This window comes from Eutrigla gurnardus (genome assembly GCF_963514095.1).
Source record: "Eutrigla gurnardus genome assembly, chromosome: 19".
In the NCBI taxonomy this organism is placed as follows: domain Eukaryota; kingdom Metazoa; phylum Chordata; class Actinopteri; order Perciformes; family Triglidae; genus Eutrigla; species Eutrigla gurnardus.
Window position 1 is genome coordinate 14,295,222 of NC_139930.1, and position 27,520 is coordinate 14,322,741.

The 27,520-nt window shown below is 41.3% G+C and overlaps 4 protein-coding genes across 5 annotated transcripts in view; all 4 read left to right on the plus strand.

Moving 5' to 3' along the window:
* Positions 1-36: 36 nt before the first annotated feature.
* ptgdsa (prostaglandin D2 synthase a) lies at positions 37-3,310 on the plus strand (the record flags this gene model as incomplete). Its single annotated transcript, XM_084035624.1, has 6 exons — positions 37-254; positions 1,614-1,753; positions 1,849-1,925; positions 2,902-3,012; positions 3,091-3,192; positions 3,279-3,310. Exons 1-6 carry the CDS (start codon positions 162-164, stop codon positions 3,308-3,310), a joined length of 555 nt encoding a protein of 184 aa, XP_083891750.1. The 5' UTR covers positions 37-161.
* An 870-nt stretch (positions 3,311-4,180) lies between these two features.
* On the plus strand, positions 4,181-6,034 carry LOC311030295 (protein AMBP-like). The gene is made up of 7 exons (XM_084035945.1): positions 4,181-4,389; positions 4,507-4,652; positions 4,745-4,821; positions 4,925-5,044; positions 5,118-5,219; positions 5,340-5,392; positions 5,898-6,034. The coding sequence occupies exons 1-7, from the start codon at positions 4,282-4,284 to the stop codon at positions 5,913-5,915; spliced, it is 624 nt and encodes a 207-aa protein (XP_083892071.1). The 5' UTR covers positions 4,181-4,281; the 3' UTR covers positions 5,916-6,034.
* Positions 6,035-6,382: 348 nt separating this feature from the next.
* LOC311030294 (protein AMBP-like) lies at positions 6,383-9,883 on the plus strand. Its single transcript, XM_084035944.1, has 10 exons — positions 6,383-6,516; positions 7,248-7,390; positions 7,677-7,753; positions 7,858-7,971; positions 8,078-8,179; positions 8,405-8,466; positions 8,878-8,956; positions 9,101-9,268; positions 9,466-9,639; positions 9,723-9,883. The coding sequence occupies exons 1-10, from the start codon at positions 6,397-6,399 to the stop codon at positions 9,746-9,748; spliced, it is 1,065 nt and encodes a 354-aa protein (XP_083892070.1). The 5' UTR covers positions 6,383-6,396; the 3' UTR covers positions 9,749-9,883.
* A 985-nt stretch (positions 9,884-10,868) lies between these two features.
* Positions 10,869-27,520, plus strand: part of exd3 (exonuclease 3'-5' domain containing 3) — a 34,153-nt gene continuing 17,501 nt past the window's right edge. The window contains exons 1-19 of one of the 2 annotated variants that reach the window (XM_084034567.1): positions 10,869-10,948; positions 12,743-12,802; positions 15,903-15,967; positions 16,816-16,977; positions 17,173-17,358; positions 17,452-17,505; positions 17,631-17,770; positions 17,879-17,985; positions 18,066-18,139; positions 18,604-18,642; positions 18,732-18,898; positions 19,178-19,331; positions 19,426-19,624; positions 19,719-19,828; positions 19,915-20,098; positions 20,242-20,396; positions 21,174-21,392; positions 21,575-21,628; positions 21,758-21,889. In XM_084034567.1, coding sequence (XP_083890693.1) covers positions 12,775-12,802; positions 15,903-15,967; positions 16,816-16,977; positions 17,173-17,358; positions 17,452-17,505; positions 17,631-17,770; positions 17,879-17,985; positions 18,066-18,139; positions 18,604-18,642; positions 18,732-18,898; positions 19,178-19,331; positions 19,426-19,624; positions 19,719-19,828; positions 19,915-20,098; positions 20,242-20,396; positions 21,174-21,392; positions 21,575-21,628; positions 21,758-21,889 — 2,229 coding nt within the window. In that variant the 5' untranslated portion in view covers positions 10,869-10,948; positions 12,743-12,774. Of the gene's footprint in view, positions 10,949-11,328; positions 11,391-12,742; positions 12,803-15,902; positions 15,968-16,815; positions 16,978-17,172; positions 17,359-17,451; positions 17,506-17,630; positions 17,771-17,878; positions 17,986-18,065; positions 18,140-18,603; positions 18,643-18,731; positions 18,899-19,177; positions 19,332-19,425; positions 19,625-19,718; positions 19,829-19,914; positions 20,099-20,241; positions 20,397-21,173; positions 21,393-21,574; positions 21,629-21,757; positions 21,890-27,520 lie in introns of those variants that run through there. The other variant, XM_084034568.1, reaches the window with a different exon arrangement.

Here is a 27,520-nt window from a genome sequence, read left to right on the forward strand (position 1 = left end):
ACCAGGTGGGTGGATCGGGAGAAAAACAAACATTGCCACAGGCCTTGCCACTCTGTACCTGTCTGTTTGACTGCCTCCAGTTCACTTTAGGCTCGGGTCAGATACCCTCTCTCAACCTTTCAGCCCATCCACCTTGCCGCTTCCTTTTTCTCCACGCAGCCATGAGGACCACTGTGGTCGCCGTTGTCATGGTGATGTGCGCGCTGATGGTGGACGCAGACGTGAAGCCGCAGAGAGATTTCAACTTACAGTTGGTAAGAGACAGACACATCTTATTTATTTAATTTTTTTTAAATGTAAGCATTGATGTTTGAATCAGTTTGACTCCTTTAAATTCTAAAAAGTTCTGCGTTCATTAATTGTTGTTTATCAAGTGACTCCTTTGGCTTGGGAACGCTGTGTTCTGTGTGTGTTTGTGGTTTGCGTAAGCAAAGAAAAGAACATGTCCACATGTAGGAGGAAGATTGTGTGAATGTGAAGTCAAAGTTTGAGAACAGCTGTATTGGTTGGGTGATCCGAAACAAACGGGTTGAAGTTTCACCTTTTGACACAAATCGTTATGATAGATATATTTGTGAAAGCTGGTTTTCTCACACATGAGCGGTTGAGAGGGGTCAGCTTGACACTTCACGGAAAACACATCATGAGAAATGTCTCCTTTATTTTTTTAAATATCCCTGATGGGATTGTTCCATATTAATCAAAGGGTCAGTTACTTGCCAATCTGGTGAGGATTCATGTAAAATATTCTTTAGCTACATAGTCTAAAATAAAAATAAAATGCAGCAGCAGATAAATATATTGCATAAGGAAGAATGCAAACTGTCGTATTGGTGAAGTTCAGGATGTTCCATCTGAATTCAGCATTCAGTCTCCCTCCATCCAGGCAGTGTGTCTGACTGAATGTACAGATATGAGGAAATGCTGTGGTTAGCGTCAGTGTTTGCAACATGGTGCAAATACAGCTCACTCCTGTGGAAATGCATGAAAAACAGTCCATAAAGCATTTCACTTTCTCCACCTCGGTGACAAACAGTGACTTACTGACTAGAAAAAAACAGTTGCATTCAAGTCAATCCCTTCCTTAAATACCCAGTAACGCAGCCATTCCCAAAGTTGCGTTAGCGGGAAATTTTTATTCAGGTCGCCAAGGAAATTAGCAGAATTTCTTCCATAGTCTTTAATTTAACATTATATCTGCAGTACACTTTTGTTGAATGTTCACATTGTTCTAATAAGTATTGCCTACTTTCAACACTGAATCTAATATGAAAATCTAGCATACATTCTTTTTGTTAAACTGATGAAAGGGAACAGGCGAGAACACGTTTACTAATGTTTTAAACGTGTAAATGTAAAACTTGTTATATATATATATATATATATATATATATATATATATATATATATATATATATATATATATCTTTGAAGTGGCTGGTTTATCTGATCAAGATAATATAAGGTGATACAGAAATGGCTGATGCTCAGGAAGGTTCATTTACATTTTCCTGTATGTATTGACACTGAGAATAATATATAGGTTTTAACCTTAAGGTGAATTTAAGAAACTGAAGATGTTTTAATATGCACACTTCACTGTGTGTGTTTAGTTTGCAGGGAGATGGTACCGGGTGGGCCTGGCCTACGACTCCCCACAGTTCACGCCCTTCAGAGACAAACTGAAGGCATCCATGGGCATCGTCACAGTGCTGCCAAACGGCAATGTCAACCTCACAATGTGGGATGCCACGTGAGTCTTTTGTGGTAAACGGGAAAAGTATACGTGCTAGTTAAAGAAGAGGGGGGACTGCGTAGTGAAGGCTGTGTTTCCTCTGTGTGCTTCAGACCTTTCGGTTGTGTGAGAAAGGTGTACAACTATGAGAAGACCAACGTCCCTGGACAGTTCAGCTACTTCAGCACACGTAAGTCTGCTCACTTTGAATCGCCTTGCCAAGAGAGAAGAGAAAGGATTTTTTTAGTAAGCTCTGTGACTTTACTCAATGTAAATATTTGACTGGCACTCGGCGAGTGCAGCAGTAGAAGCTTATTGAGTTTGGATGTGTAGAGGAGCAAACCACCACCCTGAGCACACGGATAAAAACCACACCAGGCAAGACATCTGACAAATATTTCAGTCAATAGGAATTTTAGTTCGGCAGTGTTCCTCCGCTCATGTGATCCTCTGGAACAAATATGAACGTGATGCAGAGCTCAACATTGTTGTATGCAGACTGAATCTGAGTCAAATATTTATATGGTCTATTGAGAGAGAGAGAGAGAGAGAGAGAGAGAGAGAGAGAGAGAGAGAGAGAGAGAGAGAGAGAGAGAGAGAGAGAGAGAGAGAGAGAGAGAGAGAGAGAGAGAGAGAGAGAGAGAGAGAGAGAGAGAGAGAGAGAGTGGATGTACATGATTGGAGGGCGTTTGGAACATGTGACTGCAAAATGACCAGAATTACTCAATTCCCGAGATATATTTGTGTTTATTAAACATTGCAGTCATAAGTATACGTATTTGTGCTCTAAATTTAAAATATATTTTTAATTAATTAAAATGTAATTTAAAATACATGTACATCTTGATTTATTTCCATCCATGTATTCATTGTTTTATTCTTTCCTTTTTTTTCATTCATGTAATATTCCTAAAATTGCCTTTGGTAAACTACATCCAGTTTTATCTATTTCATATAGACCCTGTTTGTTTGAAATCTATTTTATTGTAAGCCTAACAATCCTAAATCACACTCATTCATAGTGTAAGTTCTTTTACTTTGAAGATGTTATTAATTATTCTACAGAGAACATGGATTTCATGCTCACATTTCTCTGATTAAGTTGATATTTAACACTGAATGACAGGAAGTCTTTGTCCTTCATGCATTGTGTGTTTTTCTGTCAGGCAATAACATGGTGAAGGACATCACAGTGGTGGACACCAACTACACTGAATACGCTGTGGTTCTCAAACACAAGGTTTTTAACAGAGCGTACACACAGGTGGCACTTTATGGTGAGTTTTACATTTCATTTGAAATAAATGAGCTCCAGTGTCAACGCTGTCTAAATGGGTCTCTGCACTTGTTTGCAGGTCGCTCTCAAACGGTCAGACTCGATGTAATTATGAAGTTTAAAGCCTTCGCTCAGGCCCAGGGCTTCCCCAGGGATTCTATTCTGACTCCACCTCCAGCAGGTAAAGTAGAGGGAACACATATAGTGCAAACACAGAACATAGCGACCTAAATGACCCTGAAGTTTCCGATATGTTTTCTTCAACAGAAAATTGCCCACCATCAAGATCAGGACGTTAGGTGGGTCTTTTTTATTTCTATTTTATTTTGAAAACGTGAAAATAGGCTACTGAGTGAAGTGACTTCACATATTCAGTGTAAATGAGTTTCTGTTACTCCCTTTAGATGTACCTGAGATGATGCAACCATGCATATTTGGATACACTGCTCCAGTTCTGTGTTCACCGGAATATCCTCAGAAAACCTCATCATTCTCACTGCAAACATGATAAATAGCAAATATTTCTGACTCAATGAAAACATCATCCTCTGTTAAGTAGTCTTTTACATTATTTTCTAGTTCTGCTGTGCTGACATACTTAAATAAACTATTTTAACCTCCAGGATATTTAAGTCATTTGTCTTTTTCTTTCTTTTTTTTTCTTCGATTCTGAGTTTTAAATGTTAGTCACCTGGATATAATGCGTTGTGTGGATTCACAGTGTTGACCCAGTTAAATAAACCACACTAACTATGCATGTGTGAGTGTGTACTTCTGTGTGAAGTAGTATAGTTCACATATGAACACTAGAGGGCAGAACTACACATCACTGCAATGTGTTTCTGCTGTGAACCAGACCTATAGCTCTACCTAGTGCTGGCTAATGTTAAAGCTAGTTATGTAACCTGATATCATGCAGTTTATAATATACATATGATAATAAAGATACGTTGAGAAATCAAGTTAAAGCCACTTTGTATAGAATCAGAAAAATACTGACGTGTTGGGGTCATTTCCTGGTAAATATCAGCTGTTGAATTCTGACATGTATTGATTGGTTGTTTGTTTTAGCCTCAAATTCTGAAGTCCAGTGATTCATTGCTGATTAAGTGGCTCGACCCCCCCACTCTCACGAAGGCACACAAAGATGAGATAGAGAGACACTCCGAACTTTGCTCTTTTAGTTTGGAGTTTCTTTTAGTGTTGTGGGAGGACATTTTCAAAAACCCAAACAAACAGTGAGTCGTTTTGAGCCGGAGGAGCTGACAGGATGCAGAGAGCGGTGTTCCTGGTGCCTCTGCTGATCATGGGGTCAGCCAGGATCCTGCAAGCGGACCTTGTGCCCCCAGAACCTCAGGAGAACTTTGATCTGGGCCGGGTGAGTAGGCTGAAATACAGATTTTATTATATCATTCATAGATGCAAAGAACCAGTGTTTTCCTCCTTTTCTTCATATGCAATGCTTTGTAGAATAAACATGTCTTTTCCCTTGCAGTTCATGGGGAAGTGGTATGAGGTAGCAGTGGTTTCTACTTGTCCTCACTACATGCAGCGCAGGAGGGGAAACCCCACCATTGTTGCACTGGAGCTGCATCATGTTGCACCTGAGGGCAACTTCACAGTGACATCCACTAGATTCAGGTCAGACTTGCATGCATTCTAGTCATTTAGAAAGTATGGTTGTACTCAGTGGAACCTGTGCCGTATTTGCATGTGTGTGTGCCTGCATGTAGGAATGAGTCATGCAAGCAGATGTCCACATATTATGGTTTGACCAAGACTCCAGGACGATTCTTTCACCACGTTGCACGTATGTTCCTCCAGATATAATCATCCTTTGTCCATATCTTTTATATCACATACATGAGGCTGAATCTGTCAATGCAACACAATGTGAACACGCCTTTCTGCAGGGTTCGTAGCAGACGTCGATTCCTTCGTGGTTTGTTCCAGCTATGATGAGTATGCAATGATGCTTCAGCTGAGCACAGAAAAACCATCCGGAAATAAAACCACCATAGTCAAGCTTTACAGTGAGTGGCAATCGTATCTATCAATATGCTAGTGTGTTGTACATTTTGTGTAATGGTCATTCTGTCTCTCCAGGTCGAACAATGAGTGTGAGGCCTGCTGTGCTGGATGACTTTAAAACGCTGGTCAGACAACATGGAGTGAATGAGGAAGCTATCATCATTAATCAGAATAAAGGTGACATACTGCTGATAATACCTGCTCCTCCCTAAATAAAAGACTGTTGACACACAGAGACATATATAAGGTCAACATGAAAGACAGAAACGCCGTCTCTCCTTTATACTGCCTTCCCAGGTGAGTGTGTCCCAGGTGAGCAGGAGACCCAGCCCGTCACTACGCAGCCTCAGGTACATCCATCCACACCATCACGTGCTGACATGACATGTGCATGATGAAAATATAAATGAATGAATATGCTGCCACCTGTGGTTCCTGGAGGAAGCTGCTGGTAATGTTTGACCAGGTGAGGACAGATGACTCGTCGTTTAAATGTTACATTACAAGGCATCACCGGTGAGAGCTGCTCCAAACCTCATGTTACGCACCTTTAATTAAACACTCATTTCCACACAGATCACATATTGTTGTCCATGGGAAGAGTAGCATATAAAGGGGATTTTTGTCATGTCATTGTGTCATTTCTACTTGTTCTTATCCCTGCCTTTTTTTACATGATGTACAAACGTGACTTGACAGAAAATGAGGGGAGAGAAATGTTGAAAAGGAACTACAACAGGCGTTTTTAACCTCAAGCCTTATACGCTCATGGAACTGTGATGTAAAAATAGGTGATCCATATTGTGTTTTTGTCCAATTTGAGCAAATGAATACATGTCTGTTTACTTTTGACAGATCATGTTGAATCACTGAAGGAGAGGAGGATCATCACACAAACCAGACTATCATGTAAAACTTAATTAAAATTGTCACACACACATTGTAAACGTGTCCTCTGCTTTTAATGCATCCTGAGCATTTTGGGAGCAGTGAGCTGCTGTGAAGACCCCAGGTAAGGATAACATATCATGTTTCCCATCAGTCTGTCAGGTTATGTATTGATTTGTTGGTGTGGGATGAAACCGTTAACAACGATGATGAAGTGGTCAGCTGCAAGACGGGCAAGTCCGAACACGAAGCGAGAGACAGAGAAGCAGAACTTTGAACTCTTTTGCTTGTTTGTTTTTTACTTGTCTGTGGGAGTGAGTGCATGCAGTGCAAACAAAACATAGGTCAGTGCCCTGTTCCTATTTGATTTGAGAGTGGGAGAAACGATGAGGAGGAGGTGGGCCTTACCGGGAGACACTGTCTCAGACATTAGTCCTCACATAGTCAAGTCAGAGAGGCTGACAGGATGCAGAAAACAGTGATTCTGGTGTCCCTGCTGGTCCTGGGGTGGTCCTCGACCCTTCAGGGGGTCCCCGTTCTCCCAGATCCTCTCTACCCCACACAGGAGAACTTTGATCTGACCCGGGTGAGTTCTGCAGACTTGCATGTGTCGTTTTGAAACTATATATTCTGTATAAAGAAGTAAAAGGCTGAGTGCAGCTTTTATCTGCTCACCCTTCCCTGTAACTATATTAATACCCTTTACTTAATATTTTGGGCATGAAATGTTTCAAACCTGTCGCCTCCAATATTAGTCTCAATAAGTAAACTGCACTCTAAATTACATTTTGAGGGAAATGTGTTTTCTCTCGGGTTATGGTTACAGTTTGAAACAGTTAGAAACACGGTTAACGTTGTAAATTGAAGCAAAACAATAAAAAACGCTACAAAACGATGTTAAGTTAGGCGACAAAAATTCTAGGTAAAAAAAACATTGCACAACAAAATACTTTTCTCTCAAATCGCAATTCACGATGCAGTTTTGTTTTATGGGATCATCATTTTTAGGGCAGGGGAACATCTCATATTAATAACCACATAACTCCTGTGATTTAAAAAAAAAAAAAAAAAAAAAAAAAAAAAACCTCCTGTGATCTGTGAAATGTCGGAAATGTTCAAGCAGTTTGGCCAAGAGACAGCACTTTCAGTTACACAGCCAAAGTAGGTATAAGTACAGCACATATGAGTATATAACATATAACATCATCTGCATAAAGTGACATTTTGTGTCCTGAAGTATTTTTATTGTGAGATTTATTGGAATGAGCTCTCCAAAGGGTTTGTTACATTACACATTACAGCACCTCTTTCTAACAGATGATGGGAACCTGGTATGATGTTGCTGTGGCAACTACATGTCCCTATATGCTACGTCGAAGGGCAGATTCAGCCATCGTTAAGATTGTTCTGCAGAGCGACACCACCGAAGGCAAACTCAAGATGACTGGAAATGTACTCAGGTTTGTAAGCACGCACCACACCGTTACACACAACACAAAAAATACATAAAAAAAATAAGAGAATCCACCAAACTACCATCATAATGCACACACATTGACTAAAAACACTGAAAATCTTGAAAACAATACAATATACAAAGTCCACTAGTGGTAAATACCTAAAATACAGTTAATAGTAAGTACATACTGTATATAAGTAAATGTACTTTCCATTTTCTGCACATGGTTGTTGATATAAATGGCGGTTGTGGCACCATTTATATCCAAATGTCTTGTTTTTTTGCAGACAAGGACCATGTAAGCAGATCTCTGGGGACTACGTGTTGACCACCACACCAGGACGATTCTCCTACCATATTCCAAGTACGTCTCCCTCTTTATAACGCTGCAGTGATACGGGTCTCTCCTCCGTGCATGTTGTCTCTGAAGGTCATACAGGTGTTATTATCTCTTCTGTCCCTTTCCAGGGGGCGTTGACGTGGATGCCTACGTGGTTCACACGAACTACAACGAGTACGCGATAGTCATCATGAGCATGCAGAAAACATCAGGGGATAAGAGCACCTCGGTGAAGCTTTACAGTGAGTGTGCCCTCCCCGGATTCACTGGAAATGTTCACTGTTTATAAAATATGAAAAAAAAACGTATAGTTTAAATCTGCTTCATCCGAACGACTGTCCTCTTCAGGCCGAACTACGACTGTGAGAGACACCGTGCTGGACGACTTCAAAACGCTGGTCAGACAACAGGGAATGAGTGACGACACTATTATCATTAACCAGAACAAAGGTACGGATTATCATCAAATTGAATTCCAGAATTAGCTCAAATCTCTCAAATTTATGAACAGAATATAAAAAAGTATAGAAACTCTCGAACAAACACACACACACACACACACACACACACACACACACACAAAACAAAACGAAACATCAGCACAACAACGTACATTGTTTGGCTATAAAGTGCACGTGTATCTAAATGATAGGTTTTCATTTCACATCTTTGCAGGCGAATGTGTTCCTGGCGAGGCGGCGGTGGTGGCGGAGCCAACAGGTCGTCCACAGCCTCAGGTACTTAAAAATACACTGAAATAAAGGAGCTCTACACGGACATATTAATGCTGCAAAATTAATATTCTGAATGTCACAAACCTTTAATCTAACATAAAAAAGTCTTATTATATACCTTTGGATTATATTTTAACTTGAGCACAAATTCGATTGCATTTTATATTTGGGTTCTTATTTTATTCCCCATAGGAAGTGATTTAAGATCACTCTACTTTAACTCAAAGAAATAGCTTATAAATAGCCCTTCCAGCAGTAGTTGAAGGCATCCCGAAAAGTTTTCCCTTAAAGAAATGCTATAATTATAATGCGGATTCGACTTGCTGTCTGAATTAATTTTTGAAACACTTTTTTGAGTGGAATATTTGGGGTTCTTTGTATCCCTAACTGAGTTTATCTGCTGCTGTGATGCAGCGGATGAAGAGAAACGTGGTGCTCGATGAAGAAGTGGGTTCTGGTTTTTCCGATGAGGGTGAACCTTTCAACGGGACCGGTAAGTGATCGACTTCCCCGGCTGAATTACCCTGATACGTTTAGACAGCACAGCATGTTTATGACCATGGATGTGAGGTGCTGATCGTGATGTTCCAACTAATGGCTGCCTACCCTTCCTCGTGCTGTATCTCTCTCCACACAGAGGCCTGTAAAGCAGAACCAGATATTGGACCGTGTTTTGGCTTGATCCAGCGTTACTACTACAACTCCACCTCAATGAGCTGTGAGACCTTCAACTACGGAGGATGTGCGGGCAACCAGAACAACTTTCAAACCGAGAGAGAGTGTCTGCAGAGATGTCGCACTGAGGGTGAGAAGTGGACTGACGCAGACCTCATCTGCACATGATGACTGCACCAAACACGGAGCATCAACGCTTTGCTCATAGTTGATTCTGTGTCGGTGCAATATTTTGTTTGCATTTTGTACTTTTCCCCCTCTCAGCTGTGAAACTCTAGAAAAAGGCCTACGGGAGAATATCAGCACCCCTCTGTTCTGTCTCCCCAGCTGCATGCCGTCTGCCCATGGCCCCCCAGCCCTGCACAGGCCAGCCCCCCATCGTCGCCTTCGACTCCTCCATCGGACTGTGCGTGCCCTACAAACGTGGCTTCTGCCAGGGCAACGGCAACAAGTTCTACAGCACGGCTGAGTGTAACGAGTACTGCGGGGTGACCAATGCTGGTGAGGCGATAAAGGAGATATAAAACACACACAAATCTCCACCCACACTGGTAAACACATAATGCATTTCTGCTCTCTTACAGAGGACGAGCTCCTGAAGACAAACTGAACTCGACATACGGAGATGCAACACAAACCAGCATCACATGAGGTTCACATGAAACAAACATTATCTTAGTCACACAAAGCACTCACAGAATGTGTGAGGTCGCCAACAGATCACCAATAAAAACAAGTCATAACTCACTCTGGTGTTTGTTTATTGGTCCGTCGTTGTTATTCGCTCATCTGTTTCTGATGCAGTCGCTTACTGGAGTCCATAAATACATGTAAACATTAGACCAAACATCTGCACATGCCAAATATTTGTTATTACATATACATGCAGAGAATTATACCGTACAGCAATAACCACAGATGTTTTAGCAAAGATGATTATGGAAGGTCATGAAAGGTATTACAGATGTTGATAGCCAACTGATTACTTCCTCTGGCCATTAAGGTGACTCCGAGTCCAGATGCCAGACCGCTGGTGTAAATATCTTGATCAGAGTAAATTAGAAGTAGCTATGAGTTATGCTGTATATTAGTTGCAAGTCAGATCAAGTGGTTGGTTAACATGGCCTCATATTTATTGTTGTGTTTACTGTCAGTTGCTGCAGTTGTAGTGGAATATTTTCATGTTTTCTTTATGTTTTGTAACAACAGAGAATAACATTTTAATTTAAGAACACAAGAAGAAGAATATTATAATATTATATTTGAACTAATACTGCATGTATTTAAAAAAAAAACAAGAAAGAAATAAACAGATTCGGATATGAATGTCTCATAGGTAGAATGTGGTTCAATAAAAGTTGTCTGCTCGGTTGGCATTGACCAGAAGATGGCAGTAGTGCACTTTGAGCCTGCATGACAGCCTCCACTGAAAAACAAGCAGTAGATCAAGAATGCTTACATTATGGTTTATTTTACCCTGAGTGTAGGATTACAGGCAGCATTACATTACCCACGTTGTATCTCACGTTCCTGATGGTCTGAATCTATCAAATATCCGAAATTGTAGCTATTGATTTTTGCTGTGAGTTCTGACATGGTTCAAGGGTTACGGTCTGTAAATTCAGCCGGATAAATCTGATTTTGCGCACAGTTCAGGGGAAAGGGCTGCCTTGGACCAACACTGAGGGGAAAATAGCACACGAACAGATTGATCCACTGTTCCGCACAAGCGCATCTGACGCAAGGTAACGTAACGTCACTATACTGTAGTATTTCCGAGGATAGCTAGTTAACTGGACAGTAGCACACGGTGAGTCCAATGTAACGTTACATTTGCGTGATTAAATATATATATATTCGCTTGTCAACACACTGAAATGTGTGAATTGCGGAGCAACATGACAGCCTAGCTGTGAGGTTTAAGCTAACCTGAAGTGAGTCACGAGCTAACGTAAATCAGGGTAACCGTCCCTCGCAAAACTACAAACATCGTTTACGCTTTTAGTGCTTTTCATCAGAAACACTCGCGCAATTATGACACAGCTCACGCACCTGTGTTGTCAGAAGGTTAGCTTGATTTGTCTGTGTCAGACGAGCTAATGTTTGCTAACAGAAAATGTGAAACCAAGCACTAAGGAAGTGAGACGTGTTTTGTTACCACTAGGTGGCGATATAAGATAATAAAAAGAAGACCCGGCTACAGGTGTCCCTTCTCTTCCTCCGCCATCCCCTGAAATAGTGCTGCTGCCCAGGTAGTGTTGCATGCTAACGCCGGCCTCTTAAACCCTCTGAGGTGCACAGTTGCGACTTTACAGCATCATTTTTTAACTTGGTGGCATTGAAACTGTTTAAACTGCATCATAGACACATTTGGATGTTTACGAGAAAGAAATACCACTTTAAAGTTCAAACAACACTGCTGTCTCCCCTGCTCTTTCTATTGGACTAATTCCAACAATTTTCCAAGCAAATATTTGACCTGTGATATTTTTGTTTTGTGATAGGAAACTTTGATGATTAAAAATATATAATGAATAATAATAAATAATGGAGGGATTTTTTTCAGTGTGGCAAAAAGGCAACACTTGATTTCAATATGACTCACTTTTTTCATCCCTGAGTCATGAGTAAATTAATCAACTGTGCAATCTATGGCAATATGCAGTGTATATACAGTAATCTATATGTGGGTCAAAGGGTTAAGATTAGGGGTTAGCCTTCAATGGTTCTGGTTGGCAGATAATAGGGCACTGTGTTAGGTAGCGTGTTAAGGCAACTATCTATTCAGCCAATCACATGTCAGCAACTCAATGCATCTAGGTATGTAGACTTGAAAATCTACACCAATAAAACCAATGCTTTGGTTTCAGAGGGTTAAGCTCGCAGGCATTCAGACAAGAGATAAAACCAGACTTCAGGCCTAAGAAAACATCCGCAGCCTGAAATCATGTCTCCTAGCCAGCTGGTATCTTGCCCTTTCTCAGGCTGCTGTTCCCATAGGTTTGTGTGTGCGCAACAGTGATAATATCAGCAAAACTGGTTTACAATCAGAGTTTGCATGTTCTCACTGTGTCACCGTGGGTTTTCTTTCAGCCCACCGGCTCCCTCCAACAGTCAAAAGATGTGCAGATTAGGTTAATTGATGACTGTAAATTGCCTGTAGGTGTGAATGTGAATGGCTGTCTGTCCCTATGCATCAGCCCAGTGATAGCCTGGCGACGAGGGTGTAACCTTCAGCCTGTTAGCTGGATGGATGGATGGTTTATAATCATTCATTGCAGAACAGTTTTCTTTGGGTTTGATTTATACTTTTTGTTTTGTTTGGGTTTTTTTTTGGCACAGTGACATAATTCAAGACACTGGAATGTTCTTGTCGCCAAAGGAGGACAAATGCATAAACTAACGAGCTCAGCGTAGGCTATCCTATCTTGGCCTAGCTCAGTGCAGTTTCTTTACCATATCACTGCATGTGTTACATACATTGATACAGTTTAATTGATGTATATTTTGCAAATAAAATTATGTTTAATGTTGTGAAAATGTATTTGAGCAATTGTGATGGTCTTATTTATGGTAGTGTGGTTTTGTCTGCCTCCTTTGATAGAGTAACAGCAGCTCTCCATCCTGTGGACGAAAATGGACGATATGACTAGAGAGGCAGTGGGTATGTATCACAGTTTTACAACAAAGTTCTCTTTCAATATTTACTGTAGAATCAACACACACCAGGGTTAAATGTGGAGTAATATACAGACTTTTACAGAATTTTACATCTGGAGAAATACAATTCAGGACGAAACAAAGTGAGGCAACACAGTTAATATGATAAAACATCAGTACAAGCATATTAGACAGGTTTGTTCAAGTTTCAGATTGTTGTGCTGAAAATGTGACTATGTTATCACTCCTATGGACTGTATTGTTAATGTCCTGATTTAAGCAATGTTTAATTACTGTTAGTACTTAAAATGTAGTTCTATAGGCTAACTACTTCTCAGGTTTTCTCTATTGAAGTGTAGAATCATGAACTGTTTGTAAGAAGTGGACATCGTCACTGTGATGTCACCTGTTGGTTTGTGGATTACCATTTTAAACATTCTGACATGGGTTTTTTTTTTTTTGCCTTCGCCATCTCGTTTATTTGGAAACAGAAGGGATATTAGGGGGTGATGCTGAATAAGACATTTTGAGGCGACCAAAATGTTACTTCCAGACTGGAAATCGCCATGGTAACGACCTGGATTCACTTTTCAAACTTTGAGGCTACCGCATATATAGACTAAATAAATGTGTTGCCCCTTTGTTGTAGTAACTAACTTCGACTCATCTCTGATTTGTAGCTTCGTTTACACACGTTTCTTTGCAACATTCGTTTGCTGAACACAAGGAGCTAATGGAGTGTACAATGATTTTACTCTTTTTTTCCCATAGCAGTCCGTAGGTATGTCAGTCCACAATTGGAGAAACCAAGTTGTAGTCAATTCTGAAGAGGTGATTAACATTCAAACACTGCTTTAACAAGCATCAAATTCTGCAAGTGCTTGTACTCTCTTGATTTTCAAGATTGTTTCATTGCACCTGTTGAAAGCTTTTTTTTCCAGCTCCTACAACAACGTACAAAAGGAGAGAAGTACTTGTGCTGTGGCATCCTTCCAGTGGAGTTGAGCCACAAGCACAACTTCTGCCAAGTCACACTGAAGCTTTTCTGGTGGCTGTAGTGACACCAAATGCCCCATTTAGACACTTGATCTTTGTGTTTCCTTTATTTTGGCAGCTGCCGGGCAACAGGCAGTTAGAGCTGCCAGTAGATTTAATCTCTGTCTAATTTTACTGAAATTTAAGTGCAGCTTTTATTGTTTTGTGAGAGTGGGAGGATACAATCCAATTGGTGTAAATACAGTGTTTTCCTCATATTTCTAATGATCTTGTCTCAAAAAATAGGTCAATAAATGCACGGAATGTATGTGCGTCCATGTGTTTATATGTGGTGATGATGGAGGTTATTATGTCGCAATGAATGGGGAGCCTCCAGCTCCGTCATTCATCCAGCAGCTCTAAGACTCTTAGAACCCACATGCTCCACATTCCCCTCCTCTCCTCACCTCACACAAACCGTGAGACTGAAGTGAAGTGGGTTGTCCTGTTTGTGTTTGCGTGAGTTCCCTGTCCATGTATGCATGGTCGTCAGTGGGCTGAAGGGGCAGGAGCGGGGTGTATAATGAGAGAACCGTGGTGAACTGCAATGGAAAGTATGTAGCGATTCAAATGCTTGAAATTAAACGACCTTCAAAGGACCATTGCGGTCTTTTTGCACATTTTAGCTTATTTTCTACATACCAAGTCTTCTTTGCTGTCGACTGTTTTCCATAGCATGCTGTCATGTTGCCTCGAGTCCAAACTAATTAAAACACGTATTGTCTGGAAGGAAGGAAATGCATTTAAAAAATGACAGGCACTAATGTAGAGAATGCATCATTTGCAGTGAATGGACCAGAATCAAAGTCACTGTGCTATTTTAAAATGAGGCACAAAGAGCAGAGAAACTTACAGGGTTGGAGGGCTGGCTAAGAAATAAATGATAAAAAAATGGGCAAAGTGGAGAGGGTGCTGCTGGAAGATAAAGAGAGAGAGAGAGGGAGAGAGAGGCCTTTTGGTCTGCTTTCCCAGGCTATGCATCAGGAAGGTTGGATTTTTTACACCATGACCACCGCATAGCCCTTTCCTGGGGAAATCCGAGACAAAACCGAGAGAGGCTGCTGCAGGGAGGGAGAGGAGAACAGGAAAACTAGCCCTGGGAAGAGGGAGGGGGCAGGTATGGTAAAGCCCACACAGAATGATCGACGGAGAACGAGCTGGAGCTTTAGGGAAGGAACACATGGACATGCGGATAGATACAAAATGTGCATGTATGCTTACTTCATCTTGTTTCTGGCCTTCCAAAATATGTGCGCTGAGAGTTTTCTCTAGAGTATTTTGGCTGCAGATTCAGCTGGAATGCAGAGCTAATGTCGTGTTTCTCTGCTATCCAACCAGCTTCAGCTGTTAATCCCATGTTATGGCTGCTCTGCTATGCCTGTTAATTAGAAATAATATTTGACATTATAACTACTCAGCTAGGCCTAAGATTATTTCCAGTATATCACATTACCTCTAAGATATGCACACAAAACAACTATTTCAAGAAATGTTTTTACCTTTTTGATTAACATAACCAGTGTTTTAGTGCAATGGCAAATCATCGTTTTTGTTTTTTCTTTACCAAACTTAGATTTGCATAGCAAGGCAAGGCCTTATCAATTAATTCTGTGTCCCCAGTGGGCAATTTGAACAACAAACATAGTAAAAACAAACAGTGTAATATTAAAACATACAGCATGTTAACATAACATGTCCACCTTTATAGCTAGGGAACACTGTGTGGAAAAGTTGATTGAAAAAAAAAAAACTGTTCAAGCAGGTTATTGTGTGACAAATAAATGCTTCCTCAAAAAATTGATTTTATTCGTGAGCAAAATGACCAACTTGCATATCCTCTGCATATTATTATTTTTTTTTTATGAATTCCAGCCATGAGAAGATTTGCATCATTTTTCATCTTCTTTAGCTACCTACTTAAGGCACACAAGACCTGAATAGAGAGCCGTCAGGTGCCTCATATGGAAAAAACAAGAAAACTTAGATTTGATTCCTTGACAGGTTCATGGAGGTCAGAGTTCAGAGTGAAACCCCACCTCATCTATGCATGTGTGTGTGATCCCCCCCAGGTCTTGACCCTGGCGTGCTGAGAGACCAATTCTTTGAGCTGTGGAGCCACAAAGATCTGAAGACGGTGAGAGTCACTTTCACAACGTGTGTCAATTCCACACATTCAATATTGAGTGTGTGTCTGTTTACAAAGGTAGACTGATGTCGTCTTTGTGTGTCTGCAAGTATATATATATGTATATCGGATACTGGCATGTTTAAATGTAGCGTGTGTGTGTGTGTGTGTGTGTGTGTGTGTGTGTGTGTGTGTGTGTGTGTGCGTGTGTGTGTGTGTGGGGGGGGGGGGGTGTTAATGAAGAAACCAGAGTGTCTGTCAGTAGGAAGGAAGGAATTTGTGTTGTACTGAATGAACTTGAGATCTGTGTGAGGAGGATATTGAGTGGATGACATCTGTTTTGTAAATTAAGACACAGCCCATGCCTTTCTCACACAGATATTATTTTCTTGTGTAGGAAGTTTCTAATGCCAGAGTTTGCATTCTTTAGCTGAGACCCAAAATGTGTCATGAGGAAGTTAGCTACTCACCGGCTACTGTGTTTCAGTTATTCTACAAATTCACTTGTCAGTTACCTAATTTTACCAACAGCTTTGACTCCTTAACTCACAGTATTTATTGCACAACAGGCTAAGTGTAATAACAAGAAATTCACCATTGACACACAGGCATCACATGTAAATGGTGGCAAACAAGCACCTGTTTAGCTCCAAACTAATACAACCGTGTTGTGAGGAGATGCTGCGAGGGTTGTGCATATTTGTCAATTAAATCTGCGTGGCTGTAATATGAATGATGCACATAGGGTTCAGAGTTGAATGAATCTACCAAAAACAAGATTACAAAGATGTTTTAAATATTTGCCTTTCCCTCTCAGTTTTATTTCAAATTACCCCCTCCCTTTTCTCGCCCCAAAGCTACATTTGGCGGCCCACCATGGTTTTTCAAAGCTGTCTGAGCCTCTGGAGGCTTTACTAACAATCCTGGAGGGCTGTCCAGGCAGACAGAAGGGTCGGAGCCACACCCTCGGCCATCACATCCTCATGGAATTCCAGAAATGGATGAAGGAACATCCTCAGGTACACACGATTCATCAAACAAACCTTTTAAAACTGTAGAAATGTACTGCAGAGCTACAGTTCCACCAGTATCAGACTTACAAGTCCAACTCTTTCAGGTTTTCAATCTCAGTGTAGAGCAGATAATAACCAGATGGCAGACAATCTCTTTTTTCTTTCATTTTTTCAAGAAATTGCTTGTCTCTATTTTTTCAGGTGACCCTGAGCTCATTCTCAGCGCAGCAAGCAATGGCACTTCAACAACGGGCTTTAAGCTTACTAACAGATACCCAACCCAGCTTTGTAGATGGTCTCATAAACATCTACCAACTCCATTCCCTGGATAGAGCCACACTCAAAATGAACATTGTGAGGTTACAGGCTCTTCGCTGCTACAAAGAGGTTAGTTCCACATTTGACATTGACATTATTTTTTATGCCAAAAAGATAGCAGACAAACAAATTGACACGGCACTGATTTATACTTTTTCACAGGCAGCCATGCTTAGCATAAAGCAGAATCTACAGGAAGAACTGAATATGGAGGAGGTGAGACAAAACTGTCTGCGTGACCTTTATTCATAAGCAGCCTACATTTTAGATCTGAACTCTTCAGTGGCAAATGGCATCTCTAAAACCTCTAATCAACTTCCAAAATTGTTTTTTTTTTGCAGATGTGTGTACCACTTATCTTGCAGAATAAGTTGCCATTGGCAGAGTCTTGGGTCACAGGCTACAGTCATCTAGAACAGCGACTAGTCACACTGCTGGACTCGTGGTGCCACCCCAGCTTCATGGTGGAAGAGATAAGCAAGTATGGATCGTGCGTGGGAATGTATGGGAACCTACAGTAATCTGTGTAGGCATCAGTGTGCCGCTCTATGAACTCATGGTTGTGTCTGAATGTGTGCGTTTTCCACAGTTGGTTCCCCAGCTTCTCTCTGACCAAACAGTACATGAGCCAGATCCAGCCCAAGATACTCACCAAACATGTCTACAGACTCATGGAGAAATTCAACGTTGACCAAGGTGTGTGACCGGGGACGTGTGTCGCTGTTCATTTATGGGTGTACACAGAAATTAATGTGATTAATGTGTTTTTGACTCAGGACTGTGTCCCAATGCTCTGCACAAGAGGAGATTGGACTCTTTACGTTTCCTCATGTACAAGAGGTTTGTGGAGGCAAGTAATGCATTAATTTAAGCATCACGATATATACCAGGCTTCTCATCAGTGACTTGCATTTTTTTTTTTTTTTTTTTTACATTTGAGATGGAAGACAGATGTCCTTTTCTTATTTGGTGTCCATTATACCTGCATTTTTAATTCAATGTAAAGGCTGTACTCTTAACTTTAAAAACATTGCGTGATCTATCAGCCTCTAATTTCTTAGAGGGGACTTGACAAGCAACAATATGTATATCCCATGAGTGTTTAATAATGTATTTAATCACCTGACTTAATTAGTGAAAACATATTGCAAGACTTTCACAAGGGTTTGCTTTCAAATAAGGTGTTTAATAAAAGTCTTACTGTCACAGTAGAAGCAACTGGTGAAACCAACACTAATGATTACCCAATTTATGCATGCATCATTTGCTTGTATTTTTTGACTCTATTTTCTTCTCTCTCCTCTTTTCTTTTAGAACACCATGACAGAGGAGAACTGGAGTGACCATGTACAGGTATGTGCTGTACTGTAGATATGACAGCATATCAAGGATGACGTTTTATGTGATTTCTTTGCGTGAATATGTGTATTATGTGTGCGTAGTATGTCGTGGCGGATGACCTTGAGCTGCAGGTCCTGTTGGTGGAGATGTTGGTGAAGTACTGTGATCTTCAGAAAGCCTCTCAGTGGTCACTGAGATACAACATTCCCAGAGATCGGCTTCCCTTTGGAGTATGGAGAACGCAGCAGAGTCTACCGCCTGATCTCCAGTGAGTTGGCCAAAATAGGCATGAGCATATCTTACTTTGCAACAGCCTGAGAGTTTTTATATCTGAAGTGCAATCCGGAGCATACGTTGTGTTTTCCCACAACCATTTCTTACACATTGCATTTCGCTCTGTTGGCTTTCACTGTATCTCTAATGGTATCCGTCCACTTTTATTCTGTATTGGCTGATTGTGATTTTTTTTCCTCCCACTCTTGTCTCCTTTAATGTGCACACTCACAAACATACACATAATATACACACTTTTGTCACCTCTGCACAGAGAAGTAGGTCTGAGTGGTTCAGGACAAACTGAGGAGTGGACGCCATCCCTGTCTCACCGTCAGAAGTTCTACCAGGTGCCACTCACCCAAGACAAGGTTCATTTTGTGGACTCGCCAGAAGCTCTTCAGAGATGCCGGAACATTGTGCTGCTGGTACAGAGAACTAAACGCTTGATTAAAAGAAGGTTTTGTGAACAGATTTATTGTGAATCATGTCTTGACCTCCACCTTCTTCATCCTTTCCTAGGCGGGTGGAATTGTAGGAGTCGACATGGAGTGGCAGCCCACGTTTGGCTGTATCTCAACTCAACAAGTTGCCCTCATACAGCTTGCAGTTTTGGACCAAGTTTTCTTATTAGACCTTTGTGTAAAGGGATTCTGTCAACACCCAGATACTATTAGTTTCATCAGGAACCTGTTCTCCGAAAGAGACATCCTTAAATTGGGTAAGAAAGAGACTTGGCGGAGGTTAAATCAAATTCATCGGAGTATTTCTGTGTATACTTCCTGCTCTAGTAATCCTCCTTTCTTCCCATTCAGGTTATGGTATGTCAGGGGATCTCAAGTGTCTTTTAGCCACCTGGCACCAGCTTTTAGAGGAGCCACTGAAGATGGAGGGGATGCTTGATCTTTTTACTGTACACCAAAAGGTAACATTCACATTCCTAGTGGAGGAATATTCAACACTTGACCATACCATTAAATTCTCACTTTAACATCTATAATGCCTTTACAGATCCAGCGCCGAAAGGTCAATAGGAGAGCCAATAGACCAAAAGGGGTGCTGGTAGGAGAGGATTCTGCAGAGAAAGGCCTCAGTCTGCTAGTACAACAGGTCTTAGGAAAGCCCCTTGACAAGACAGAGCAGATGTCCCACTGGGAGAAACGGCCACTGCGCATCAGCCAAACAAGATATGCAGGTAAGGTTTTATGCATGAATACAGACAGTGACATGGAGACAATTATTTTCGCTATAGAATATCGCAGATTATTTCTTCTTCCCCTGATGAACGGCCAACCAATACATTCTCTCTCTCTCGTTCTCTCGTTATCCTCCTCCTAGTGGCAGATGCCTACTGTTTGCTGGACGTGTACTCTGTCCTCTCCAGCAACCCAGCTTTCTTTGGGCTGCCAGCCGACCTGCGCAGTATCTCGACGAGCGAATCACAGAAAAGTGGAGACAAGAAGCTGAAGGAGAAACCGGGCCATGACAAAGAGGTCAGGGGTCAATTACCAATTCTCAAGCAAATGTCGTTATTGATGGTGTGTTTTTTTTTTATTTTAATGAGGTTTTAATTGATACCATATGCCCCTAGCTCTATGATTTTAAGATAAATAAACCATTAAGGAGGTCAACATTAACACTTTTATTACAGATGGGTTGAAATCAAGAGGAGTGCATTTCGTTTTTGGAAGCCAGAATCCATTGACCACATGACTTATTCTTGACCCTGACATTGACATGCTTAGGTTTGACCCTGAATCTGAGGAATAATAAGCAGGTAACTTTAGGAAGGTCATGGTTTTTAATTTTAGGAATTATTATATATTTACATTTAGGGAATTTTGTCCAAAGCGACTTACAATAAGTACATTTGTCAACAGAAAGAAACCACAACATATCATTGCCGATAAAGTAAGAGCAAAAAAAAAATAGAGTAGTGTTAGGTCCTCTTCTGAGTAATGTAGTAGCTGTTCAGCAAACATACCTTAAGAACAACGATGATCAAAGTGCTATAGGTAAGAACATAGATATATATGTTCTGATCTTCCATGCGATACAATGAATTCAGAAAGACTTAAGAACCTGGATTTGAGCCCCCAAGTTGCAGGGAGGGACAATATGTGTTTGACCAAGACACTTTTACAGTTCCTATCAGCTCCGGGGGTGCAGCTCCCCCTGTGCTTTGACCTCCCTGCACTGTGGTGCAAGTGAAAAGAAAATCCCCCCGTGGGGATCAGTTAAGTATCACATTATTGTCTCTGTCCATTTAGGAATGTCAGGGGGCTCAACGGGTCAGTCCCCCTCGCTCCGACGCAGAGAAAGGCCTCCTGTGTGGCGTGAAGCCCTCAGAAGACGCCCCCCCTCTGCCCCCCCAGCAGTTGCGGGTCGTGTGTGACAACATGCTGCAGGGACTCGGGAGGTACCTGCGCTGTTTAGGAGTCGATGTGGTCATGTTGGAGAACACTGATGATCACAGAGTAGCGGCAAAGGTTAGTTAGCAGTCGGAGCTGAAGACACACTCACACATGCCTTGTATTATATTCTACAAAATGAACGCATATAACAAGAACTCTCACAACAAAGCCATATTTTAGATAACCTATATAGTAATAATTACTGCATCTATGTGGGGGTTTTTTTTTGTTCTGATGTGTAATTTGTTGCGTTTCAGTTAGCACAAGCTGAAGGCCGTTTCATACTCACATGTGGACAACCGTTCCAATGTGTAAGTACTTTCTAATGGGAATTCATGAACAAATCATGATGCATTTCGTGTGTGTGGTTGCATGCACTTGTCTGTCTACGTTCCTTTTTTTTGCCTGTAAACACGTGTCGTCTATGTCTCCCTATATAGCTGCGGTCCCAGGTAGGGGAGGGTCGCTGTCTGTCCCTAGACTGTTCGGAGAAGGCCAGAGACCAGGCTGTTCGAGTCCTCAGACACTTCAATGTACAGCTCACTCAGAGCGACATATTCAGCCGCTGTCAGGTAAGGACATCAACGCTGGTTCTGAATGTATTTCTGTAATGAACAGGGAATAAAGTTCTGCCATACTACTAATTAAAATAATGCAAGTGATTATCAATGCATAGAAATGGGGAACTAGTGAGTTTAGTGAGCACAGAGGCTCATAAGTTCTTCAGTCTAAGATAAAACAGTACATATATCGTTTTTTACAATAATTCTAACATTTTGCATAGCATGGACTTCATTTCTGTTTTATGCATTTCCCTGAAACTTTTAAACACAACAGCTTTCAATGAGGAAGAGGAAAAAGTTTGACTTCCTATATCCATCAGAAGTCCAAGCAATATGAATACGTAGTCAATATGTCTGTGGTTATAAACTGCTGATTGTGTTTGGTTCCTGATTTCTAAGAACAGACATTGTGGTGGCTGTGTTGTTTTGTTTAACACTGAGAGAAAGCGGAAGAAATAAATATACGTGAGGGAAATGGGGAAGAGGGACTTTAAGAACACGTAAATATATGTTAGCTGGTCCCATAATGGTGATACAAGTTTTTCAGATAGAAGTGACCAAATTAGGCTCATGAGAAAATTGAAGTTGAACCATTGCACCTTCATGTTGAAGGTGGCCATTTGAGGCTGGGATGATGTATTCTTGGCATGTCCACACCCCGGGACTATTCCTACTGAATGATGTGTGAGGGTCCTGGAAAACATGTTTGTTAGTAAGCTTATTGCTACCAATCATTGTGGGATTTATGGTACCTGACCTGTTGATATCTCCGTGGGTGGCTGTTTAGGGAAACCTGTATGTGCTGCCACGGCTCTGTTTGTGTGTCTGTGGTAGCAGTTGTGATTGGGAGGGGTATCTTTGCAGGACTGTTTCTAAACTTGGGTGTTCTGACCTGCTCCTGGTGGGAGGCCCTAAATGTGTCAAGAGACACCATTGGGTGCATTTGTCTCGGACCCAAGATGTAAAAAACCTGGACCACCTTGATGCTCTCTCCTGTCTTGATGGGACAATGATGATGCAAACACACACAGTGGCCAAATGGTCATCCACCTACCTTTCCTATTTATTGGTCACTCCTGATGCCGCTTCAAGGCAAAGTCTCTTTGATATTTTATGACTAAAGGAAGGCCAAATGTGACGTTAGTGCACACCACCAGTAATAGCTCTGCCTTACATCTTTCCCATAAGTTCAGGTGGCAAACCTTGTGGCGTGGCATGTGGGTAGACCTTTATGACCTCGGCCAGGTTGTAACTTCCTCCTTTTTCTCCTTTGTTTCATTTAAAATGTGTTTAAAAAAATGTGTGTGTGTGTGTGTGTGTGTGTGTGTGTGTGTGTGTGTGTGTGTGTGTGTGTGTGTGTGTGTGTGTGTGTGTGTGTGTGTGTTAAGAGATTTTCACCTTGGGGGCTGCGCCGTAGCCCACCCAGGTGAAGTTTACCTCTTTGTTATCTGATTGTAAAGCTCTCTGATTAGCAATGGATGGGTTAGTTTCTTTCCCTTTGTCTCTGTGTATCTTCCTCATGCACATACACCACTGATCAATGTCATCAGGAGGGAAGTGAAAAAAAGATAGAGAAGGAGAGGAGATTAATCATAGACTAGTGCATGTTGTGTGTGTTTTGATTGTGCAGGAAAAGGGATTGTTGTTGTTTCTTAGTTTAGTGATTCACATGACTAATAGTTTTGAAGAACATAGCTCTATTTCTCCCAAATATCCAGTATTTAATGGGGAAACAAACATTTGTAATTAATTCACAATATCAGTCAATTTGTAATGAAAAAAATGGTGACATAGCGTCAAAATGTTACCAAAATATATGAAGCAAGTAACTTTTAATTTGTCACTGTATTTAACATAGTCTTAAATCCTTTAATGTAATCTCTGTGGGTTATTGCAGGGGGTTGGGTAAGAGGGTGGAGTTGGCTATTGGTCCATTACAATTTCCTTATTCAGCTTTATCCTATCCCTACACCAATGCCTGCGGCGTCTATACTTTCCATGGACACACACACACACACACACACACACACACACACACACACACACACACACACACACACACACACACACATACACACACACACTTCCGTTGGGTTGTGCCGTTCTATCAGATGTCCCATACTGGCCTTTTATAGACATGTTGAGATAGCAGAGATATTCTGAGAGATAGACATGAAGCCAGCCAATGACTGATAAACACATACAGACACCATCATAAATGTATATATAATATACATGCATACACACCCATGTACAGTCACCTCAGCACCTTTATACACACACACACACACAGAATCATCGTAGACGCTATTGCAGCAGAAACTCTGGTTCCCACGCACCAGGCTGCTGGGGAAGTGAAAACAAGAGCAACAGGAACCGCCACACCGTGAGAGGGAGCGGTGGGAGAGATGGGGGGCTAGGGAGAGGAAAAGGAGAGGGAGGGAGAGAAGTAAGAACAGAGGTGATGGCAGGGAGGTAAAAAGACTGATAGAAAGGGAACGCCAGTGAAAGCAAATTAGTCAGTTTTTTTTCACTTGCCCAATCAGGCAAGTGTGTCAGAAATCTACTTGCCCCAATACGAATTGTTTTAGTTATTTGCTGACCAAAGCTAATTGTCATGCTTAATCTTTATTTGAGTAAATTACTCTGAAGTTTCACCCATATCCTCTGACACCACCCAACTAAAACCCTCTTTCCATGATAATTGAAATGCTTGCTTGCACTTCAGCTCATAAACTTAGTCTTCACCCACTGCCATTTTCTCATGAGAATCGCCCGATCGGTACTGTGCACTGTGCACAGATTTTATGAAGGAAGTGAGGTGGTTCGCTCCTTGGCCTCTTCCATCATAAGCTCCAGAAATAGATATGTCTTCAATTCTTTTTTGGTGAGTTGCTACATTTAGTGGTCCGATGTGGGATTTTACTTACCCTGGGCAAGTGGGCAATCCTTATTGTTGAGCCTCGTTAGGGAGAAAAGACCAAAATAACATGGAGCCGCCGAGACGGAGGTGCAGAGAGATTGTGTGAGAAAGTCCCAAACAATCAGTGTGTGTTGGTGTGTGTGTGTGTGGTAGTGTGCAAGCGAGATGAGTGTTTTGTTGAGTGAGGAAGAGCGAGAGGAAGAGAGAGTGTCTGAGAAAGGTGGCATTGAAGGAAGAGGAGGGGTGGAGGAGGGCGAGGCGATAGAAAGACTTTTTGTTTGTCCTTTGATCTACAAAGAGAGCCGCGGGCTGAGAAACAGGAGGAATGTGAGAGGTTGAGACACGTTTAAAATTACCCTCCGCTGGCTGTGTGTGCATATCGGTCTATATTCCTGTATGTGAGTGAGGAAATAAGTTTGGTCAGTATCAGGATATATGCATTAACACAGAAAATACTTATTTATAGACTCATATTCTCACACCTTCATTTGTTATTTATATATATATATACACAGCATTTGTATACAGCACAAATATACAGTGTCATTCACAACCTTTGAGATTCAAACATCCATTCTCTCACTTTCATGACCCTGTACACAATGTATGTGTCATAAGTGCGTATGAGCTCTGTCTCTGTGCGTGTAGCGTTTTTTTCGTGATGACAAAATAGGTTTTGTGTGTCCCGCCGGGTTTTTTTTTCCCACTCTCCCTCCCCTCTCTGGAGACTAGAGGAGAGCGACAGCGAGAACGGGGAGGAAGAGGCGGTGGGAAGGGGGGCATTCCACAGGCACGCCAAGACATTCCGAGGGAAACCATCCCAAATATTTCCCACTGTGTGTGGCGAGGGCTTCGTGTCTCCTGTTACACACATACGGTTTGAGAAAGTGCTAAAAGCGAATACACGCAAGTTGCCAGAAAGTGTTGCTCAAACATATCGGAGATCACCCTAAACAATCATTCTTTCTGGCATTTAGATAGTTAGTGGGTGCAGTTATGAGTGACTGATAGGCAGCCTGTATGTCCATCTCCTTTGTCTGTTTTTTTTTTTTTGTCTGAAGGGTGACATGGTGTCGCTGCGTCTGTCTTTTTCTGTCTGTCTGAAAGGCCATTGTTATTGTCGTGTCACTTCAATGTGTGAGTTTATGAATGACTGAGTAAGTAAGAAATGATCACATACTAAGATTACACTTAGCTGCTCAGAGGTTTTCTGTGGAACTTACTTCCTTACTGGAAAGAGGTGTTGACTTATTGAGTGATCGTTTATCGGAAATGATAATAATATTCTGTGTGCTTCACTGGAAAATAATGTCAATGAAAGAGGAAGCAGTGTTATGCATATTTATGAAGAATTCCTATGCAATGGTAAATATGAGTCACATTTATTATAATATTTACATTATAGATGTATTGGATTAATCATTGAAACAGCAGATCGTTTGTCCTGGTTGACATGGTTGAAATCAATCTCACAATAATAATAAGGATATTTTCCTAAAGAGATATTTCATGATAAAGCAAATAACTGAGACCAAACCAAAAAACAACTTTACTCGTGTATTATGTTCATTGTCCCAACTTGTGATGGTATATCATTATAAGGTCATATAGTCATAAAAATGACTAGAGGTCAATTAATGATTTGTTGGTGTTTTTGTGTTTACTACTGGAACACTGAATGGGATATGACAAAATATCGCATCCCGGATCGATGCATTTGACGGGTAGACCACAGGACCGGGCGCAGGACTCTAGTGGGACGAGTAGGACTGTCAGCCAAGTTCTCTGCCCAGAGAATTCTTGTTGTTGCCTCCGTTTATTCCTTCTAATGCAAATTCAAACAATGCATTACAGGAATGCACATCTGTTTTTGTTTTGTCTGTCATGTGTTTCTCTTTGTAGCAAATGGCTGGCTACAACCTGCATTTCATTGTGCATTCCTGTGTTGCACAATGACAAGTCCTAGATCAGCTGAAGTAAATGAACAACAGCAAAGCCATATCAAACATCCATTTACAAACTCGTACAGTCATCCAAGTGTCATTTATGAAGTTATATGCTGAGCACTTCCCAAACAGATGCGTCCCTGAGTAAACCATACTACCCCCCCATTACCTTATTTCACCAAGACTGTTCTTATTATTAATATAATAATCATCTTTATTGAATATCTGAGGGATGCAAACTAGTTTGTCTTTGAGAAAAGGCAGGAAGTTAGAACGTGAAATGCAAGATCTCACTTTATTTTAATGATTGAGTTTCCCTGCCCGGCGGAAACTACAGATACCTGCATGTAATGACTACAACATCTACCTTTTGGAAGAGGTGTGAAAATCCCACAGAAAAACCGGCAGTTCGTAACCTGTGAGGCGTGTCTTTAGTATCCCCGACAAATTTTGGAGATGATCGTCATGGCTTTCTAACAAACACAATAGTAGATGCACATACACAGGCACACAGATAGACGAGGAAAAGGATGAGCCGTCACTCACCAAGCATCTGGTCGTCACGGCTGCTCTTTTTTTCCCACAGTCAAGTTGGCCCCAGGATAGCAACACAATGGCACCTGTGTGTGCGGGTGCATGCATGATATGTATCTGCATGCTTGTGTGTGAATTCATAGTTAGTCAGACACCCCTGAGGTTTTTCTCTTGGCACTCAGAGGGGTGGATTAATGTGTGTTTGGTTGTATTTTTTTTTTAGGATATTTAATTACA

What these genes read in the sequence shown, in the direction of transcription:
- LOC311030295 (XM_084035945.1), top strand. Translation starts at nt 4,282, where the DNA reads ATGCAGAGAGCGGTGTTCCTGGTGCCTCTGCTGATCATGGGGTCAGCC. An exon ending in AGAACTTTGATCTGGGCCGG is followed by an intron (nt 4,390 to 4,506) that starts GTGAGTAGGCTG and finishes TTTCCCTTGCAG; the next exon opens with TTCATGGGGAAGTGGTATGA. An exon ending in CATCATTAATCAGAATAAAG is followed by an intron (nt 5,220 to 5,339) that starts GTGACATACTGC and finishes CTGCCTTCCCAG; the next exon opens with GTGAGTGTGTCCCAGGTGAG.
- LOC311030294 (XM_084035944.1), top strand. Translation starts at nt 6,397, where the DNA reads ATGCAGAAAACAGTGATTCTGGTGTCCCTGCTGGTCCTGGGGTGGTCC. An exon ending in ATGACTGGAAATGTACTCAG is followed by an intron (nt 7,391 to 7,676) that starts GTTTGTAAGCAC and finishes GTTTTTTTGCAG; the next exon opens with ACAAGGACCATGTAAGCAGA. An exon ending in GCAGAGATGTCGCACTGAGG is followed by an intron (nt 9,269 to 9,465) that starts GTGAGAAGTGGA and finishes CTGTCTCCCCAG; the next exon opens with CTGCATGCCGTCTGCCCATG.